At 32.1% G+C, this 20,999-nt stretch overlaps 3 protein-coding genes and 2 pseudogenes across 4 annotated transcripts; 4 read left to right on the top strand and 1 right to left on the bottom strand.

Annotated features, from left to right (window-relative positions):
- Positions 1-1,733: 1,733 nt before the first annotated feature.
- Positions 1,734-4,417, top strand: LOC106453849 (DEAD-box ATP-dependent RNA helicase 53, mitochondrial-like). The gene is made up of 7 exons (XM_048737220.1): positions 1,734-2,206; positions 2,301-2,428; positions 2,509-2,920; positions 3,069-3,167; positions 3,240-3,464; positions 3,554-3,715; positions 3,807-4,417. The coding sequence occupies exons 1-7, from the start codon at positions 1,826-1,828 to the stop codon at positions 4,242-4,244; spliced, it is 1,845 nt and encodes a 614-aa protein (XP_048593177.1). The 5' UTR covers positions 1,734-1,825; the 3' UTR covers positions 4,245-4,417.
- Positions 4,418-4,629: 212 nt separating this feature from the next.
- Positions 4,630-7,498, top strand: LOC106378842 (annotated as a pseudogene). The gene is made up of 5 exons (XR_007315101.1): positions 4,630-4,972; positions 5,093-5,125; positions 5,523-6,115; positions 6,200-7,079; positions 7,282-7,498. The product of XR_007315101.1 is annotated as a ubiquinol oxidase 1b, mitochondrial-like (transcript).
- LOC106453865 (ubiquitin-like protein 5) lies at positions 6,857-7,498 on the top strand. Its single transcript, XM_013896068.3, has 2 exons — positions 6,857-7,079; positions 7,282-7,498. Exon 1 carries the CDS (start codon positions 6,857-6,859, stop codon positions 7,076-7,078), a length of 222 nt encoding a protein of 73 aa, XP_013751522.1. The 3' UTR covers position 7,079; positions 7,282-7,498.
- A 9,483-nt stretch (positions 7,499-16,981) lies between these two features.
- LOC106378852 lies at positions 16,982-18,427 on the bottom strand (annotated as a pseudogene).
- A 396-nt stretch (positions 18,428-18,823) lies between these two features.
- Positions 18,824-19,516, top strand: LOC106365145. The gene has a single exon (XM_013804597.1). It carries the CDS (start codon positions 18,824-18,826, stop codon positions 19,514-19,516), a length of 693 nt encoding a protein of 230 aa, XP_013660051.1.
- Positions 19,517-20,999: the final 1,483 nt, after the last annotated feature.

Here is a 20,999-nt window from a genome sequence, read left to right as displayed (position 1 = left end):
TTTTGATAAATTTATCGTAATTGTATTTGAAAAGAATTTAATGAAAAAATTAATTATAAAATATAAGTAACCATTCTTAAGGTTTAAGTTAGGAGTTGAAGATAATTCTTTATAGAATTTCTTTATCAGATATGTACGTCAAACATATTTGAAATGTAATATTCTCTATCAAATTTATATTATATTTTGACAAAATGACGAAAGTATATTATTCGATGTAATCCATATTATATTGATATTATCTTATATATTAAAACAGAAGTCACAACTTTGATTCATGTGTGATTTTTTAAAAAATGGACCTAATGGACATATTCATAGAAATTCATACTATATTTTAATTCAGACTAATAATAAATATAATTTTAAAATATTTTAATCATAGTATCTTTTGATATCTTTTCATTTTAAATATAAATATATTTATTTTAAAATTCTAACAAATCTGTTTAAAAAGATTTTTACAAGATCTTCATTTTTGAAATTATATTTAAATATTTTCACTAATTTCAAAATTAGTTGAAAATATTATTATACATTAATATATTCAGTTATATAAAATAAAAAATTAAAAAATCTATAATATCTTAATTATTATATAATCATAATCAATCATATTAAATTAAAATTATTATATTTAGCTAAATATAATAAAATTGTATTAAATTTATATATTTATATATTTTATTTTCGTAATTATAAAATATTTATGTTCAAAAATAAAATCTAATATGTTGGTAAGATGGGTTAACATTATCAAACTATATAATACATGTATAAAAATTAACATGTATTTCTTTAAAGTTAATAATATAAAATCTTTGTAACTACTTTAATCATAATATATTTTCATTTTAAATATAATATATATTTACATATTATATTTTAAAAATTCTAATAAATCTGTGTAATATTTAGATAATAACTTAATGTATTTTAAGTTATCGTTTTGAAATGAAAATAAATAAATTATATTCTATTTTATCTACTTTTATAGTCATGATCATGTTAAAATATAATTATTATACAAAAATAAACATGATAAAATTATATTCAATTGATAAATTGATAAATTTTATTTTCATAAATATAAACTATTTATTTAAAATATAATATGATGATAGAACGACTTAAAATTAACAAACTATATAATACATATCTAAAAATTCACATATCTTACACTTTTATATATACAATAATAAATTATCTAAAATGAATAAGCATAAAAATATTGGTAAAAAGAAATCCAGTTTTGAAATACGGGTCAGAATTTAGTATAAATTAAATACAAAATATTTTTTTAATATATTTTCTCATGAATCCCCTATATTAATTTGCTTAATAATTAAATGCAAATACAATAAGATAAATACATAATAAGAAGTGGCAAATCATAAGGTTTAAACAATTAATTAATTATAACATGTAAATTATAAAATTATTGTATTTGAAATAGTTATATAAATATTTAAGTATATGATTAACATTAAAAATATATACCACTTATGTTCTAGAACAATAATTTATGTATAGAAAAGTGAAAATAAACACCCGTGCAACCGCACGGGTCTAGTTAGTCTTAATATATCAAAATAATTGCCTTTTGTATTATTATTTTTGTTAGTGGAGTCTCCAAGGCCTTATTAGGCCTGTCCGTTTGCATATGGGCCTGAAAGCGCGGGATAATATTCGAGCGACCCGACCCTGAAAACCAACATTAAACCCTTGAACCCGCATAGATCTAAACCCTTCTTCGCCCCCTTCTCTCTCTCTAAATCCCCAATCCTCGATTCTAGGGTTTGCCGTTTCCTTATCTGAATCCGAAATGATCGCCACCGTACTCCGCCGATCTTGCCTCGATGCGTCAAGGCGGACTCTCTCCTCATCGCTGACCTCCATCAACGCGGTTCTATTTCACCATTTTACTCCTTCTGCCGCCGCCAAAGTCTCCGATGTCAAGCCTAGCTTCGCTCTCGGGAATCAGTTTGGCGGTAAATCGAGGGGATTTCATTTTCAATCTGGACCCTCGGAGTTCAGATCGACGATGGTGTCTCCTGCGGGGTTTGCGATATCTGAGACTAGCGACAGAGCAATTGCAGATTCAGAGAGCAGTGGCGATGGGCTCGCGATAGCTGAGCTCGGGATATCTCCTGAGATCGTCAAAGCTTTGAGTGCTAAGGGTATAGAGAAACTCTTCCCGATTCAGGTAGAAGTTTTAAAAAAAAATTAGACTCCTTTCGTGTTTCATGTTCTTGAATTGTGTGTAGTAATGAGATGAGTCATGTTTGTTGGTTGAATAGAAAGCTGTGCTTGAGCCAGCGATGCAAGGCCGTGACATGATCGGTCGTGCTAGGACAGGAACTGGAAAGACTCTTGCTTTTGGGATTCCCATCATTGACAAGATCATCAAATTCAACGCCAAACATGGGTTTGTCAATCTGTAACGATCATTTGAGGTTTCATTGATTTCATTTGGGTCTTACGTTACCTTTTTGATGTGATGGACAGACGTGGGAGGAATCCTCTTTGTTTGGTTTTGGCGCCGACAAGGGAGCTTGCTCGCCAAGTTGAGAAGGAGTTTAGGGAGTCTGCTCCAAGTTTGGATACTATTTGTGTTTATGGAGGTACTCCCATTGGACAGCAGATGAGGCAGCTTGACTATGGTGTTGATGTCGCTGTTGGTACTCCTGGTCGTATCATTGATCTCATTAAACGAGGAGCTTTGAATCTTTCCGAGGTTCAGTTTGTGGTTATCGATGAAGCTGATCAGATGCTTCAAGTTGGGTTTGCGGAGGATGTTGAGATTATATTGGAAAGGTTGCCTGAGAAACGTCAGAGCATGATGTTTTCTGCAACAATGCCCAGTTGGATCAGATCCCTTACCAAGAAGTACCTCAATGATCCTTTGACAATTGATCTGGTGAGTTGCCTCGTAACTGCTTGTGTTGCATACCTGAAGTTTCTTAGAGCCTTTAATGATTGATCTTGGGATTTATAAGGGCTGTTAGTGAGGCCTTATTTTGTGAATTTTTAGGTTATCTTATACCCAACTGTCATTTGTTGTATAGGTTGGAGATTCTGATCAGAAGCTCGCAGATGGAATTACAACATATTCTATCATGGCAGATTCTTATGGTAGAGCTTCAATTATCGGTCCTCTTGTAACGGTATGCTTTCTTTAACGGATATGTGATTTCTCTGTATCTTGCAGTTTTTTGTAATATCGTTTGCTTTTGCAGGAGCATGCTAAAGGAGGAAAATGCATTGTTTTCACCCAGACAAAACGGGATGCTGATCGCCTTTCATATGGCTTGGCAAGAACCTTCAAGTGCGAAGCTTTACACGGTGATATATCTCAGAGTCAGAGGGAAAGAACACTTGCTGGTTTCCGTGATGGGCATTTCAACATTCTTGTTGCCACTGATGTTGCTGCCCGTGGTCTTGATGTTCCTAATGTCGATCTGGTTAGTCTAAACTACACTTGTACTTTTTCTGAACGAGAATTAATGTTCCTCATTTATACTAAACTTTATCTTCTTGTTATTGTGATTAGGTGATTCATTATGAGCTTCCGAATAACACGGAGACGTTTGTCCACAGAACGGGGAGAACAGGACGTGCCGGGAAGAAAGGAAGTGCTATTCTCATCTACAGTCAAGATCAATCCAGGGCTGTTAAAATAATTGAGAGAGAAGTCGGGAGTCGCTTCACTGAGGTTAATATAATCTTGTGAATCTTTGCATGCTTTGTTGAATGCTTGGATTAATTAAAACTGTTTGTATCTTTTATTGGGTTTTTGTATTCAGCTCCCTAGCATTGCTGTTGAACGTGGTGGAAGCATATATGAAGGAATAGGTGGTCGATCTGGTGAGTCTTTTGGAGGAGGCATGAGAGATCGCGGTTCAAGCTTTGGTGGCCGTTCAGGTGGTGGTGGTTATGGTGGTTACGGTAGCAGCAGTGGCCGTTCAGGCAACCGTTATTCTGGTGGTTCGGAGCGCTCTGGCTTTGGGAGCTTCGGTTCAGACCGTTCCTCTGGTTTCGGGGGCTTTGGTTCGGATCGTTCTTCTCAGTCAAGTGGAAGGGGAGGCTTTGGTGGTCGGTCAGATGATTATGGCAGCAGTGGTGGCCGTAGCAACCGTTCTTCTGGTTTCGGGGGTTTTGGTTCAGATCGTTCTTCTCAGTCAGGTGGAAGGAGCAGCTTTGGTGGTGGCTTTGGCTCAAACGATGGTAAAAGGTCTTACTGAGATGCGTTGGGTATGTTTTGACCCGACCCGGCAATAAGTGGTGTTCCTAGGAAGATTTGTTTTATCGGGTAGAGTAGTTTACTAAGGGATACAAGGAGTCGGGCTCTATATATATAAATCTGTAGTTATGTAATCAAACATACTATTTCTAAGTTTGTCTCTCTTTGGTTTGATATGTTTTTTTTGCGCATAAACCAAGAAATGAATACTTGTGCTACACGTCTTTTTAGTCAACCAGGAAATAAGTACTTGAAAACGTTTGTTGCGGTTTGTTCGGTAAATGTTTTATTTTCGTGTTAGACAAGTCTTTTGGTCAGATTGTTGGCGATTTTATCGTTATGAATATCCGTAACTGCTATAAATAAATTGCATTTAATGAGTTACAAAATGACAAAAAAAATAAAAACATTTTTGATTAATCTTTGATCTACACAATGATGATGAGTCGCTTTGGAGCTAAGGTAATGGTAACTGCTGGACCAAGGCTCTTCTCTTCCAGTACCGTGTCTCCCAACCATCTTTTAAATTCTAGGGTTCCGGCGAGAGAGTTCAGCAAGATGACATTTGAGAAGAAGAAGACGGAGGATAACCAATCGGAGAAAGGTTCAAGTGGTGGCAAGGGTGATCAAGGGAACAAAGGGGAGCAATTAATCGTTAGCTATTGGGGAGTGAAGCCTATGAAGATCACCAAAGATGATGGAACTGAATGGAAATGGAGCTGCTTTCGGGTATATATTACAAAACAAGAATATGTTTGTTCTGCATTGTTTACTCTTGGTTGGTTTTATATATTGTAATATACTTGTGTGTATGATTAGATTATTTTTGTGTGGTATAATAATGGTAAGCCATGGGAGACGTATAAAGCAGATCTGACAATAGTGAATCATTCAGACTTTAGGTCCATAAGCCATCTCGCCTAACATGTTTGTATGTTTTAGATCAAATTAGAGAGGCGATTACTTACGAAGCTTTGGCACCCTTGCTCCCAACCACTAACTATACCATAGCAGATGGGTTGTTTTTATCATTTCAAACACTATTTTGTTTTAGGATCTGAATTGTAACACGAAGAATAATTTTTGTGCAGTTTTAATAGTAACAAAAACATATATATATATATATTTATATGTAGAGATTTTTGATATTGTTAACTACTATGTTTCTATCGGTCAGATGATTTAGTTTGTCTTTTTAGTTTGAATGAAAAAAAATTCATCAATTTTACAAAACAGATACATTTCTTACAACATTTTGTATAAAAGCAAACCCAAAGAGCAAAAAAATATTTATTCATTTCAGTTTATTCCTACTTCATTTACCATTTGGAGCCTTTGTACGTTTGTTTAGACTAATAATCTTTATCAAACGATTCAATGCAGAGGCGGTACGGATGCCGAGCGATGATGTTGGAAACGGTAGCAGCGGTTCCAGGAATGGTCAGAGGAATGTTAGTACACTGCAAATCGCTGAGGCGGTTTGAACAAAGCGGCGGTTGGATCAAAGCACTCCTTGAAGAAGCAGAGAACGAGAGAATGCACTTGATGACATTCATGGAAGTCGCAAAACCCAATTGGTACGAACGTGCCCTCGTGATCGCCGTTCAAGGCGTTTTCTTCAACGCATATTTCCTCGGATACATAATCTCGCCCAAGTTTGCTCACCGTATGGTTGGATACCTTGAGGAAGAAGCAATCCACTCTTACACTGAATTCCTCAAGGAACTTGATAATGGTAACATCGAAAACGTTCCTGCACCAGCCATAGCCATTGATTACTGGAGGCTCCCTGCTGATGCAACGCTTCGTGATGTTGTTATGGTGGTTCGTGCTGATGAAGCACATCACCGTGACGTTAACCATTATGCATCCGTAAGTGTGTTTTTTATTCTCTTGTAATGTTATTGGAAGGAGACAAAAATAATGTGTAACTGATGAATATTGTTTTCTTTGCAGGATATTCATTACCAAGGTCGTGAACTTAAGGAAGCTCCAGCTCCAATTGGATATCATTGAATTTATTTTTATCTCATTGAATAAGAAAAGAGTTTTGTCTTTTTTTTTTGTTCTTCAACGCTTTTGAGCTTCGTATTTTTACTATATATAAATATTCAGTCTCCAATTTAGTTTATTCGTTTCTGACATCTATTCTATTATTTGCGAAGAATTTTTTTGGAATCGAGTTCTCACGTTAAAAGTTAGAGTGGTTAATAACGTTTATACTTTTAATGATTAATAAGGGATTACAAGTGATTTTAAATTACTTTGTACAAACCCTGTATTGAATAACTTCTGATTTGGAAAATAATTTAAATAATTGATTGAATAACAAATTAACACAATAAAAAAATAACAAATTAACAAGAGAATTTAACAAAATCCCTTAAAACTCATTCAATACACCTACCTGCTTCTCTTTATTTGAGACTGGGCCTAGACCCATTTGTGAAAACTGAAACCTTCCCGTTTGGGCCTTTTAATATAAAGATTGACCGACCATAAAAATTCTACTTTTCTCTATATATGTATTATTCTGGTCAGATAGAATAAATAAAAGTCTGCGTTGATATCGAGAAATCGAGAGGCTAGGGTTTGTGATTCCAAGAGCAAAAGATGATCGAGGTGGTGCTGAACGACCGTCTGGGGAAGAAAGTAAGGGTCAAGTGCAACGAAGATGACACGATCGGCGATCTGAAGAAGCTCGTGGCGGCGCAGACCGGAACGCGAGCGGAGAAGATTCGAATCCAGAAGTGGTACAACATCTACAAGGATCATATCACTCTCAAGGACTACGAGATCCACGACGGCATGGGCCTCGAGCTCTACTACAATTAAGGTTTTCTCCCTCTCTCTTAGCGATTAGTTTTGTGTTTCGGGAATCGAATTGAATCTATTCTTGGCTTTTTTTGTTCTTAGAGTTTCGATTCAATTAGTTTTTATTACTCATGGTAACGCTACAATGGTCTTCTATGACATTGTTCTAGTGTTTTTTTATTCTATTTGAATTGATCGCGGTTTGATTGTTTAATTTGGTCCAGGCGAACCGGAGGTGCTGAGCAAAGGAGAGCAAGTGAATGTTGTTGATTTGCACACCCCGATTAAATAAAAAAAACAAAAGTATGTCTGTAAAATTGGCTAATTGGTTTTCTGATTATGTATTATGCTTTCGTAAACTAAAATCAAATGTGTGGTAATAAGCTACTCTTTCAACTTTTGTCTACGGTACTTTAAGAAGTCTCTTGGTGTTGTTCTCAAGTGCTTTATTTCTAAATGTTTCACATATGGTACGTAATTTCGATAGAGTCTCTCTTTTCCAACTTACTTGCGTTAATAACTTCATGTGTAGAGGTGTTTAACTGGTCTTTCTAGTGTCTATTTTTTGTTCAAACTCTGCATTCATTAATCAGTTTAAGGTCCAGTCTTCAACATTGGAGTTAGAGCTAAAGCTGATTCGTCACGGACGAGGAACATAAACAAAGGAACAAGATTGAAAAGATCTATTAAAATAAAAGTAAAAGATAGGGCAATTGTCAATAATAGCACCTTTTGAAGTTTATGTCTCAAAAATAGCACTAGAAGGAGAAAGTCACAAAAATGACATTCATTAAAGGGTAAAATATCCCTAATACCCTTGGTTTAAAATTAAATAAACAAACAAAAATAAATAAAAATAAATAAAATAAAAATTAAAAAAATTAAAAAAAGTTTTTTTTTTTATAGTTTCAGATTATATCTTTTCGGATTCGAAATTTTTATAATTTTTTTTTTCGAAATTGTTTTTTTAATTTTTTTTTCAAATTTTCTTTTTATAATTTAAAAATACTTTTTAAAACTGTTTTTAATATTTTTATTTTTTTTTAATATTTTTTTTATAAAATTTTAAACCCTAATTCCAAAACCCCACCCTTAACTTTAAACTCTAAAGTTTGGATTAATTAACCCAAGGGGTATAAGTGTATATTTACCTCTTTAATGAAACCTATTTTTGTGACTTTGAACCTCGAGTACTACTTTGGGAACATAAACTTGGTTTGGTGCTATCCTAGTCTTTTTCTCTAAAAGATACTATCAAACACTATTTCATTGATCTCAGATCGCGACTTTTTAGACTTCAGCAACCCGAACAAGGGTTTTGGGAATCTGCCTTTATAATCACGGATTCACGTCAGAGGTGGGTTTCGTGCCTTTATCAATGTCCGGTCCAGTTTTAAATAGGCTCATTCAATTTGCGGAAGAATGCCTGACCTAAAGCGACAAAATCTGACGATGAAAATGACGAGCTAAAGCCATATTTGAAGGAAAGTGTGCTTAATTTTTCAAGATATTCATTACGAAGAGGATATAAATTTAAGTGAACTCTAGGTCCGATCTTATATCGTTGAATTTATGTATGTCTTGTTGAATAAAATAAAATTTCTAGTGGGCTTTGGGTTTTCGGCTATTGGAATTTGTATTTATCTATACTATTAAAGTATAAACCCTAATAAGATTCAATCCATATGTTTTTAAGTTATTTACGTTCAAATTTGTATGCCACTGTTTTTTATATTATTTTAAAATTTATTTAGGTCATAATAAATACATACAATCACTGATACACCCAGTTGTTAATTATACGAGAAAAGTTGCTATTAATTTTCTCACATTCATGTGACATTAATCTTAACCGCCATTTTCAAAGATTTACCGTAAATTTTAACTTATAATGCAAAGGTAGTAATAAATATTTTTTAATATTATTGGCAAAAGTGAGGACATTTTAAATTGCCTGCGTCTTTAGTCTTTAGTTACACATGAAAAAATAAAAACAGAAAACTCGCTGGATCCTTTATTTAGGATATATGAGTCTTTATTTTCTTCTTTCCAGCCCACAAACCTTTCAAACATCTTATATATTAAAACATAAGTCACGACATTGATTCATGTGTGATTTTTTTTAAAATGGACTCTCACTAGAAATCAGTTATCATTCATTTATTACTAATAATATAGATTAATAATATATCATTCCTAATATAATATCGACTCCTAAAAATCCGGATTGGTTAACAAACTTACCTTGATTCATGTGTGATATTTTTTATTTGGATCATCATTTAAATTTTTTAATTAAATGTATTTCCTTAATGCTAATATATAATCTTTTAACTACTTAAATCATAATATAATTTGATATATTTTCATTTAAAATAATTTTTTTAACAAATGTGTTGAAAAACATTATAACAATATCTTAATTATCAAAAATTGTATATAAATATTTTCACTAGTTTTGTAATTAGTAATGAAATTAATGTTATTATAAAATTATATATATATATATATATATATCTTTTATAAAATGAAAAAGTTCTATCAAATTTTACTATTTTATAGTTATGTCTATCATTTTAAAATAAAACATTGTATTTAACTAAATATGATAAACTGATAAATTAATATATTTTATTTTCACAAACATTAAAAATTTATGCTATAAATATAATATGTTGGTAAAATGGGTTAACATTAGTAAATTAGATAATTCATGTATAAAATTAACTTATCTTAAAATTTTATATATATATAGTTATTATCTTAAATGAATAAACATAAAAAAATATTAATAAAGGAAATCCAGCGCTTTGAATTATAGATCAGGATCATAATAATTGAATAAAAATGATTTTAAAATATATATAATAAAAATATCAAATATATGTGATGATTTGAAATAATCAATTAACTTACAGCATGAAAATTATCAAATTTTTATATTTAAAGTAATTATATAAACATTTAAATATATAAGTAACTTAAAAAATATATTCTAATTATGTAAAATATATATAAACATGATAATTAATATCCGCACGGTTGTGCGGGTCTAAATCTAGTAATACTATTATAAAATCATCAATTATGAAAGAACTTTTATCCCTAAGAAATTTTACTGTAAAATTTAGGCTGTATGATATTTTGATTTAGCTATAACTGATGTAGTTTCAAAATTAATTACTACAATAATATATTTCCTACCACCAAAAAAATAGGAATTTAGAAAATAATTTTTTTTACGGTCATTTTTTATTTTTTGCTATGATAAAGCATGATTGGTGATTTAGAAAATATAAATTAATATTAAAGCTAAATTCAGCTCCTACAGTCCAACCAATCATCCCAAATGTAAAAGCCAGTTTTTTTTTAGATTTTAAATAAAAATTGTAAATTAGTATTTTGAAATTACTGTACATTATTATGTTACAAAATCATATTATATCGAAGAAGATAAATTATTTTAAATTATATAATTTATGAATTAGTTTATTTATAAAATATCTATTATGGCTCTTCTTTTGATCTAATAACCTATCTGTTATGGAGTAGTTTAGGTCAAAATAATAGCAATTTCAATTACCAATAAACTTAAGGGCTTATTTGTTAAATAGCCAAAAAAATGAAATTAGATTTTTAGGGAGAGAGTAGAGAGAGATAGGAAGAGAACGTAGGAGAGAGGAGATGTTTTTAGTTGGTTAATGAATTTTGTTTTTTTTTGTGTCTACTAGGTGCAATTACCCTAAACTTAATTAGTAGTATTATTGTTACCATCATCAAAATGGTAGATGAAAAGCAAAAGGACTTCCACATACAAATCTCTTCCCTCATCAATTATTAAACAAATAAATAAAAAAAATATTCATATCTAACACCAATGTTGGTATAAAAATATTTTGAATTTTCTGTATCTAAATAGATTCAAACTATATGTATAACAAATAAATTTAAATACATCACAATCAGTTGCCTACCCTCTATCTATCAATTGTTTTCTAATACAAATTATTATTTTAGACTTCAAAGATTAATCTAGTTTCGTTGCTCAAAAAAAAAGAAGATTAATCTAGTTTCATAGTATAAACTATTATTATTTGCTGCAATGTGTACCTCCTACATTTTCTAGATGTGAACAGATAATATGGACGAAAGAGTCATGGTGCCATGTTCGCCGTATCCCCCTATACATTAAAAGAGAAGTCACTTTAGTGATTTCTGCTAAGATGGCACTCATATAGAGCTTCTCAGAAAAACGTTATAATTTTATTGGATGGTTTTTTTGAATTTTTCTTTTTCATTTATTTTAATCAATCGCTTATGTAGAGAAGCCCAAAACTATTGTCGATTTCGTTAAACCCATATATAGCTAGGGGATAATAATTATCGATTTAGTTTAGCCTTGGGTACCCGTTCGGGTTTGGGTCGGATATTTCGGATTTTCGGGTATAGAGGTGTAGAACCCGTTCGGGTATTTCTGTACTTCGGGACGGGTTCGGGTATTTTTAGTTCGGATTCGGTTATTTCGGATCTGGTTCGGATATTTAGATTTAAAAAAAAAATTAAAATTTTCATTTCTCAAGTTTTTTATATTTAAAAATATAACTTTCAGTTAACTAATTTTTTCTTTAATAGATTGAATAGTTAATAGATTTGGACATAATAGTTAATAGATTTGGACATAACATTTTAAAACTAAAAAGGCAATAATTTAGTTATTTTTTTAAAATTTCGGATGTAACTTTTTGTTAATTTTTTAAATAAAAAACTTGACATGCATTTTAAGTGAGTAGCAAATCATTTTTTCGTAATTGTATGTATATCATATGAACTTAAAGTATGTGTACTATCAATATAAATATTTTATATAAAATGAGAGGTGTAAACTAAAAATATAAGGTTAATTATACATATGTTCGGTTATCTTCGGATATCCATTCGGGTTCGGGTATTATCCGTTCGGGTTCGAGTATCCAATCTCGCCTTATTCAATACCCGTTCGGGTATTTTGCTACTTCGGTTCGGATTTCAGTTCGGGTTTTGCGGATCGGGTTCGGGTGCCACTTCGGATATCGGGTAAAGTGTATACCCCTCCTAATTAGGTTGTTTGTTTTTAATAACTTAGCTTTCTAATATGGATTATTTGCGCAAGTTGAAATCATTAAATATGCAAATAACTTATTGACAAAATTTGTTTTAATAACTTACATTTCTAATATAGATTACTTGCGCAAGTTGAAATCATTAAATATGCAAATCACTTATTCACAATATGGATTACTTGCACAAGTTGAAATCATTAAATTTTATCGATTTAGTTTACCCTTGGGCAAGATTTAGAATTAAAACAAATATTAAAAAATTTCCTTATTATTCAAACAGTAAACTTGCGCATGTTGATATCATATTTATTATATTGCTTACAAAATATTTTAATGTTTCTAATTAGGTTGTTTGTTTTTAATAACTTACTTTTCTAATATGGATTACTTGCGCAAGTTAAAATCATATCATATGCAAATTATTTTTTGACAATACATATTTAATATCGATTAAGTTGAAATCATTAAATATGCAAATAACTTATTGACAAAATTTGTTTTTAATAACTTACCTTTCTAATATAGATTACTTGCACAAGTTGAAATCATTAAATATGCAAATCACTTATTCACAATATGGATTATTTGCGCAAGTTGAAATCATTAAATTTTATCGATTTAGTTTACCCTTGGGCAAAATTTAGAATTAAGACAAATATTAAAAACTTTCCTTATTATTCAAACGGTAAACTTGCGCATGTTGAGCGCATGTTGATATCATATTTATTATATTGCTTAAAAAATATTTTTATGTTTCTAATTAGGTTGTTTGTTTTTAATAACTTACCTTTCTAATACAGATTACTTGCGCAAGTTAAAATCATATTATATGCAAATCATTTTTTGACAATACACATTTAATATCTTTCTTTAAACGATTTTATTATTTATTGTGCAAAATATTAAAATCATTAATATGAGAATAAATCGACTGTATATATATAGGAGAGACCCAGGGTCATAAAATACAAACATTCTCTTTTCATTTTTTAAAGTATTATTCACAAATTTCTCCTCTCATACTATTAAGGTATTACGACAATGCTGCTTGTGTGCTAAGAAAAATGTGTTTAGACGTAAAGGCTCCTCATCTTTAGAACCCTGAACTCAACTCTTTGTGTCTTGTCTCCAAAAAGCATGTCTAGTCTATCTTTTCCATGTGTTGAATACTGGTAACGATAATATAATCTTCTTTTTTTTTTATATGTAGACCAGGTCGTGAAAGTGATAGTGATCCAGAAAACCTTGATTGAACATGCTGAGAAGCTTCGCCAAGTTAAAGCAGTTCTTGAAGAGGTTCTTTAGTACTTTCTCTCTCTTTGTTGAATATTGTCCGGGAAAGTATTACATAGTATCATTTAGTAATACTATATTATATCATTTTTTTGTTGAATATACTATCTTATAAGTAAGCTAGCATTATGCATTTTTTATTTAATTCATGAGGTCATTTTCTCACAGCAGAGAACCTTTTAGAATGGCGCAGGGAGGAAATTTCTCAGGGATATACAGGAAGGTTCAACTGAAGCCGCTGAAGTGGGATGGTGAAGGCGAAGAATAAAGACCTGTAGAGGTCCTTATGATTCTTAAATACGGTGGTGTTCTAACTCACGCTGGTAGAAAACATGTGTTTACATACTCTACCATTTAATTTGTCATTGTTATATATATATATATATATATATATATATATATATATATATATATATATGTTTTCTAAATATGGAAGAATTGTTTAACTTATTGACGTTTAACATCAATTGCCATATAATCTAACGAATATTACAAATAACATTTTATGGAAACTATTCTCGAAATTATTGAAAGACTAATAATGTTTTATTTATTACTTTTAATATTTATAACCTATAAAATAAAATGAACGAAATTTTATATAAGATAATTATAATAGTTTTATCCTCTACTTGATGAACTGTGTTCGAATATAATTATATAATAACTATTTTAAATATTACAAAATCCAAAAATATTTATTAATATTATTTTTAAATTATTTATCGTTGTTTAAAGAATAAATTTATCATAATTTATAAAATGCTTACAAAATGCAAGGTAAAGTTGCACTTTCAAGAGTTAAATCGAGATCTGGATTAAAAATCCTAATAACTCGTAAAGAAGGGAAGCCGAAGACAAAAACATTGAATGTTGTCTACAAACAAATTTTTCAGAATATTCCGTAGTCACGATACGTAATTTTAATCTACTTTTTTCAAATACAAATTTTAAAATATATTAACTGTTACAATTATTTATTTTTTGTATTTGCCAGATGGGTTGTGATGAGTTAGGAGACCGATGACGGTATGTCAATTTAATATTATTTCATGTTCAATAAAATTTAGAAATTTATAAATGTATCAAATAATGTTAACCCGTCAAATTGCTTACAAAATTTATTTAATTTTTTGCACGTTTCTAATTGAATTTGCTTTCTTTATCGAGAAATATACTTCATAATTTATATTATTTATGGATAATATTTTGATTTTTATTATATTTTCTTTTAATATGTCTACATAAATGTTTGTTTTTTATTTATGGAAAAATAGTATTATTTGCCTAAAATAAAGAATTACGAAACATATACAATACAATTTTAATTAATGATAATATAAAATCTGTTACTTCTGAAACTATACACTATTTATTCTATTTTTTGAATGAAAGTATCTTCGCAAACACACAAAATATTTTGTGACGTTGCAATTATACATACACACAATATCTACCTCTTCATACTGACGTTCATGTGTTCCCTTTCGTGAGGTACGGATCGAGAGAGAACACAGAGTGCAGACCGATCATGGTCTTATGTCTGCACATGGTGCGGGCCGGTCACTTAGTATTATTTAAACGCCTATATCGCTATGAATATCCAATAATTTTTTTCTTTTTGGTAAAATATCCAATAAATTTTTAAACAACCATAACGATTTAATTATCAGTATAAGTATTTAAGAATACAATAATCTCTCCATTATCGATATACATATGTCAAAGTATTTTCATATAAAATTTCGTTCATTTTATTTTATAGGTTATAAATATTAAAAGTAATAAATAAAACATTATTAGTCATTCAATAATTTCGACCATAAATTTTTTTCTTTTTAGTGCGTTAATGAAGGGATTTTACATATCCCCTATATATTATTTGAGAAGCATTGCAACATTTTTTTGTAGCCACGTGTCATCACTAGAATGATTCTTAGAATCCTTAGAGAAATAGGTTGGTCCATTTAAATATATAATAAGTTTTTTATTAAACCACAATATATACATTATTAATGTGATTTATTATTTCCTTAAATAAGATTACGGAATTGCCTAATGTGACTAAAGTATATATGACAATTAATGATTTTGAATAATAAAGATTTGATAAAAATAAGTGTGTATTATAATTATATTTGTTTAATTTTAAGCTATTAAAATAAATCAAACAATCATAGTAACGATATAATAAAAATTAAAAAAATTATTTATATATTATATTTTTAATTTTTAAAAACGAGTATAAATTACTAAAACTGTTAAAAGTTTCACATTCAAATTTTGTGATCTATGATTTAAACTTTTGTTATGACATGATACAAATAATTGAAAAATAATATAAGTTAAAAGTCTCATTTAATAAGTATCAATAATTAAAAATATATAAAAATATGTATCATTTTAAATTAAACTATATGCCATATAAAAATACATAAATATCGTAATTTTGAAATTTATTTTGAACATTTTTTTTGATAAAAAATTTGAAAAAATATTGACAACTTAATTTTTTAAAATATTATAAATTACTTAAACCATTATTCCCACAGTGAAAATTTTGTTATCACTAATTTAGACTTTTTGCTATAATAGATACAAATGATTAAAAAAAATATGAACAAAAAGCATCATCTAACAAATATTAATATTAACATATACCATATATATGTTACTATCATTTAAATTTAATTATATATCATATCAAATAGGAAAAAATATTTTTTCGATTTATTAAATTTATTTATATGTTCGCACCAATTTAATAATATAAGTAGTAGATAATGACTTTTTAATTATTCAATATATATTTATTATTTCATAATATGTTATAAACATATAATATATAAAATAATTTTCATATATAATGTTTATCCCGCGCAAGGCGCGGGTCTTAACCTAGTGTCAAAGTATTTTCGGATACGACAAAAGCATAGTAAACTTTGCTTCTCATTATTTTCGTATACTATATTCGTATTTGAGATATATAAGGAATCCACAGAAAAGTCATTTGGTGGGACACTCTGACGTGGCATTGTCAGTGTTTATAATTTTATCATCTTAAGAATTTACATGACCGCTCATCAACGAGATAACGTAATCCCACCGTTCTCATCCAGCCACGTAAGCAGTTAACGCGGCTGTCACGCATACCATCCTTGAAAAGCCGTGAGGTTAGCTTTTTTCTCTTTTTAACTCTGTCCTTGATAGTATTTAAGCGAACGAGTAGCGTGGACAGAAGACACAAGATCGAAATCGACGAATCGAGACAGAGCCATCTTCCACGTGTCATGGTTGTAATCAACCGCATCAAACAGTTTGTACCACGTGGATTTTTTTGATAAAAAAAGAACAGTATACATGAATATTACTGTTTTGTCTATTTATCGACTGTCATTAATATACATGAGTCCAGACGATTGACCAAATTTCTTTTGCTACTACTTTAATTACAGAATCTAATATATCAACGTGGGCCCTAATACACGTCACACTCACTCATTTTACGTACTCGTTTTTTTTTTTTTTCATATAAAGAGATTAAGAAACAAATATAAGTCTCAATGTAACCCACAAAGTCTCAACAACTGTAGAAAAGAAACAACAACAACAACCTTCTTCAAATCTCTAACTTTCTCTGCCTCAAAATTCACCTAACTCGAACTTAACAAAACAATCACACAAAGGCAAAGAGAGATGCTTCTACATGTTTCTTCTACCTTTCTTCAAGCATCTGTAGCTGTAGGAGAGTTCTCAGGTGTCTTCAAAGCCGGAGCTGTTTCATCTGGTTTACTGCCCTTATGTTTGTCAACAGCTACACGAAACTCTTCCACGATCGTTGGGTCTTTGAACTTGAGTGCAAATGGAGAGAGACCATCTCTGCCTTCACTATTCACACAGGCGAATGTGATTCCTTTCTTGTCCATGCTCGCAAGTTTCATTTCAGGGTAGAGACTCGCGTTTAAGATCAACCTGTAGTTCCTTTTAGCTCTCATGGACAAGCCTCGCTTTACCACCGTTACTTGAGACGTTTACCTTGACTTCTCCTTTACCACGCTCTCTCCATCCTCCGTCTAGATACTCAAACATGATGGAATCAGCAGAGAAGGCAGCTTCCTCGTTCTCTTCTCCTGTTTCTACTGAAACCTCTTGCTTTGGAGGAAACCCACTACTACCTTCACTCTTCTTGGTAATGGATGCACCGAAAAGAGAAGGGTTGTTGCTGCTTGGAAGGCCGAAACCAAAGGGATATCCAGAACCATCACCAAACGAGAACTTAGGACCGGAAGAGTCTGTACTGGCGAGCCCGGTGAACGCGTTTTTGATGGTTGAATGCTGTTGGAACGAACTCAAAGAGCCATTATTATCACCGTTCTTGTCTGCTGCTTCACCTTCGTTTTCTTTTCCCTCAGTCTGATCACCACCTGATTCCTCAGTTCGGTCTGTTCCTTGGACCGTAGTTTGGTCAGCAGATGTCTTTCCACGCTCGTTATCATCCTCAGCAGATTCTTTAACATCATCAACCTTCTTACTCTCAACCTCATCACCGTCCTCATCGTTATCAGTTTACTTTTGATTGTCCTCAACAACAGCTTCAGCTGGAGTCAACTTAGACTCAACCACAGTGGCTGAAGCAGGTGCAGTAGTAGTAGACTAGTAGGGAGCAGTTGAATTCCAGCAAAGGGATTGCTCGTTGCTGCAGGTGGTGCAGCAGAAGGCTCTTTACGCTTGATTCTAACGATTCTCCTACTAGCCAAAACCTCATCACTGGCCTTCTTGAAAGTCCCACTCTCAAAGTCAGCTGAAACATCCTCATCATCATCTGGATTCTCACGAGAGAGCTGCTTCAAAGCACCTCTCTTTTTAGAAGGTGGCTGTGCGCTTTTTGAGTCTCCCATCTGAAAAAAACGGAGGAGGAGGAGGAAAATAAACCGAATTGCCGGAGGGAGGAGTGAAGTGCGGGTCTCTGGCGAGAGAACGTACTCGTTTTTTATGTCAATAAATTTATTGAAAGTAATTTTGTTTCAACAAAAAATTAAGATTTTCTGTTTCAACTTATAGATAATTTTTATATTATAATATAACTTTTACTTATCGGATATTGTATAACCAATCAATTAATGTAAATTTATAATTGTTTGAATTTAACTTCTAAATGACATTTTTTATATTGAGAAATGAGAGAGTTAGGGCATTTTTAATTGAAATTTTCCGTAAAGTAATGGACCATACAATTAAATACGTATATATAATATATACATATATATATCCATTTTTTTAATTCTCTTTTGGAGATGCTTTTAGGGGTGAACATCAAGTAGATGTGTGCAAAGCCACAGGAAGAAGAAAGATTTCTGATGATGTGCTAGAGGAGATGAGGAGGTATATGCTTATGGCAACAGATCAAGATAGGTTAATAAGAATTAAGAGGATTCGATCATCAGCTGATGAAGCGGAGAAAGATCCTTTTGTTCAAAAGACGATGCTGCGTATGGAATCCAAGCCTATCTTTACTACGCAGATTGATATTGGGAAAGGACCTGTTTTTGACCTTGACCTTAACGTACCTCTGGATTCAAATGTTCATGAAGGAAGGAAGACAGAGAAACTTATGGCTTCTGCTATTAATGCTAACAGAATTGGGAGTTTCTTTCAATATAAAGAGAAGACGTGTTTGTCAGATGAGAATGATAGGGCTGGTAAGATGAAGGCCATAGTTTGCTCTGCTCAAGGGTCGACTATGGGATTAAAACTGGAGGAGCCTAAGGACCTTTCATTCTGTGTTGGGAGAAATCCTACGGAATATGGTGCGGGACCTTCGGGTAGCAAACCATCCGGGGTTTCTCATAAATCTTCAAAGCAGAGAAGAAGGCCTTACATTAGAAAGAGACAAGAGCAACAAAAGGCTAACTCTAGCATCCTGCAAGAGCTGTATGGAATGGGAGAAGGAGCTCAGCAGGCTGGAAACAAGAGAAAGATTTCTGGAGATGAGATGGAGATTCAGAACGCTGCTCGGCGTAAAGAGTCAAGGGTGATCCCGAGTAAGGGATCGCCGAAGTCCCGATGAGCATAATTTGCTGGAATTGTCAGGGACTGGGGCGGCCTCAGGACCTGACGATTCCTCGCCTCAAGGAAATGCGTCAAAAATATTTTCCAGAGGTGCTTTTTCTGATGGAAATTATGCAGTGTAGAAATGTTTTGGTTGATTTACATGTATGGCTAGGGTATGATCAGGTTTTTACGGTGGATCCAGAGGGTCACGCGGGGGGTTTGGCAGTTTTTTGGAAGAAATCTGTGAAAATTAATTTTCTTCATGTAAGTGAAAACCTTCTGGATACCATAATGCAGTTTGGGGATGTTTCCTTTTATGCTTTGTGTGTATATGGGCCGTCTACCGTGTATAGCAGAGGAGAGTTATGGGAAAAACTTACCAGGTTAGGTGTGAATAGGAGAGAAACTTGGTGTGTCTTTGGAGATTTCAATGATATTCTGCACAATGGGGAAAAGATTGGTGATGTTTGGAGATCTGATGACTCTTTTGCTCCTTTTAATCAAATGATAAAGGCATGTGATCTGGAGGAGATTCAGGCGCATGGAGATGGTTTCACTTGGGGTGGCAAAAGATATGATTCTTGGGTTCATTCAAGACTTGATCGGTGTTTTGGGAATAAAGCCTGGTTCAGAAAATTTCCTTGTTCTAATCAGACTTTCATGGATAAAAGAGGATCTGATCATCGGCCAGTGCTCATTCACCTTATCGAACCTCAAGATTCTTACAGAGGAAACTTTAAATTTGATAAAAGACTTTTGGAGGTTGATGGGGTTAGAGATAATGTGGCTAATGCATGGGATTTTGCAGGCAGTTATCGTAATGCGTCTGTCTCTTTTAGGTTGAAAGCCTGTAGAAGATCCCTTAATGGATTGAAGCACGCTGCAAACATCAACTCAAGGGATAGGATTTCTCAGGCTCAGATTGCGTTAGAACGGGAACAATCTGTGCTTCAACCTTCCATAGCTTTTATTCATTATCTTAAGAGAGAGTTGATTAGAGCGCAAAGAGATGAAGAAATTTTTTGGTGGCAGAAGAGTAAAGATAAATGGCTAAATGGAGGGGACAGAAATACTTCGTTCTTCCATAATTCTGTTAGATCTTCTAGAACAAGAAATTTCATTGTCAAGTTGATTAATGCTGAAGGGGTTGAGGTTTTCTCGGAAGCGGCGAAAGGAGAAGTTGCAGTGGAATTTTATCATCAGCTGTTCCGATCGTCAAATCCTTCCCCTTTCGATACTTGGTTCCATGATATGTCTCCTAAAGTCTCTTCGCAAATGAATTTGGATCTCGTTAAGGATGTATCTGCTTTGGAAGTTAAGGAGGCTGTCTTTTCCATCAATCCATCGAAAGCTCCAGGGCCTGATGGTATGTCTGCACTTTTCTTCCAAAGGTTTTGGGACATTATAGAAGAACAGTTTGTTAAAGAGGTTCAATTGTTCTTTAAGCATGGCATTCTCCCAAGAGAATGGAACTATACCCACCTTTGCTTGATCCCAAA

This window comes from Brassica napus, chromosome A1, assembly GCF_020379485.1.
Source record: "Brassica napus cultivar Da-Ae chromosome A1, Da-Ae, whole genome shotgun sequence".
In the NCBI taxonomy this organism is placed as follows: domain Eukaryota; kingdom Viridiplantae; phylum Streptophyta; class Magnoliopsida; order Brassicales; family Brassicaceae; genus Brassica; species Brassica napus.
Note: the sequence above shows the minus strand (reverse complement) of the source record. Positions and strands in the feature narration are given on the sequence as shown.

Bases quoted from the DNA above. Each gene is read 5' to 3' on its own strand.
- LOC106453849 (XM_048737220.1), top strand. From the start codon at position 1,826: ATGATCGCCACCGTACTCCGCCGATCTTGCCTCGATGCGTCAAGGCGG. The intron at 2,429-2,508 runs GTTTGTCAATCT...TGTGATGGACAG, and splicing joins AAATTCAACGCCAAACATGG to ACGTGGGAGGAATCCTCTTT. The intron at 3,168-3,239 runs GTATGCTTTCTT...TTGCTTTTGCAG, and splicing joins TTATCGGTCCTCTTGTAACG to GAGCATGCTAAAGGAGGAAA.
- LOC106453865 (XM_013896068.3), top strand. From the start codon at position 6,857: ATGATCGAGGTGGTGCTGAACGACCGTCTGGGGAAGAAAGTAAGGGTC.
- LOC106365145 (XM_013804597.1), top strand. From the start codon at position 18,824: ATGAGGAGGTATATGCTTATGGCAACAGATCAAGATAGGTTAATAAGA.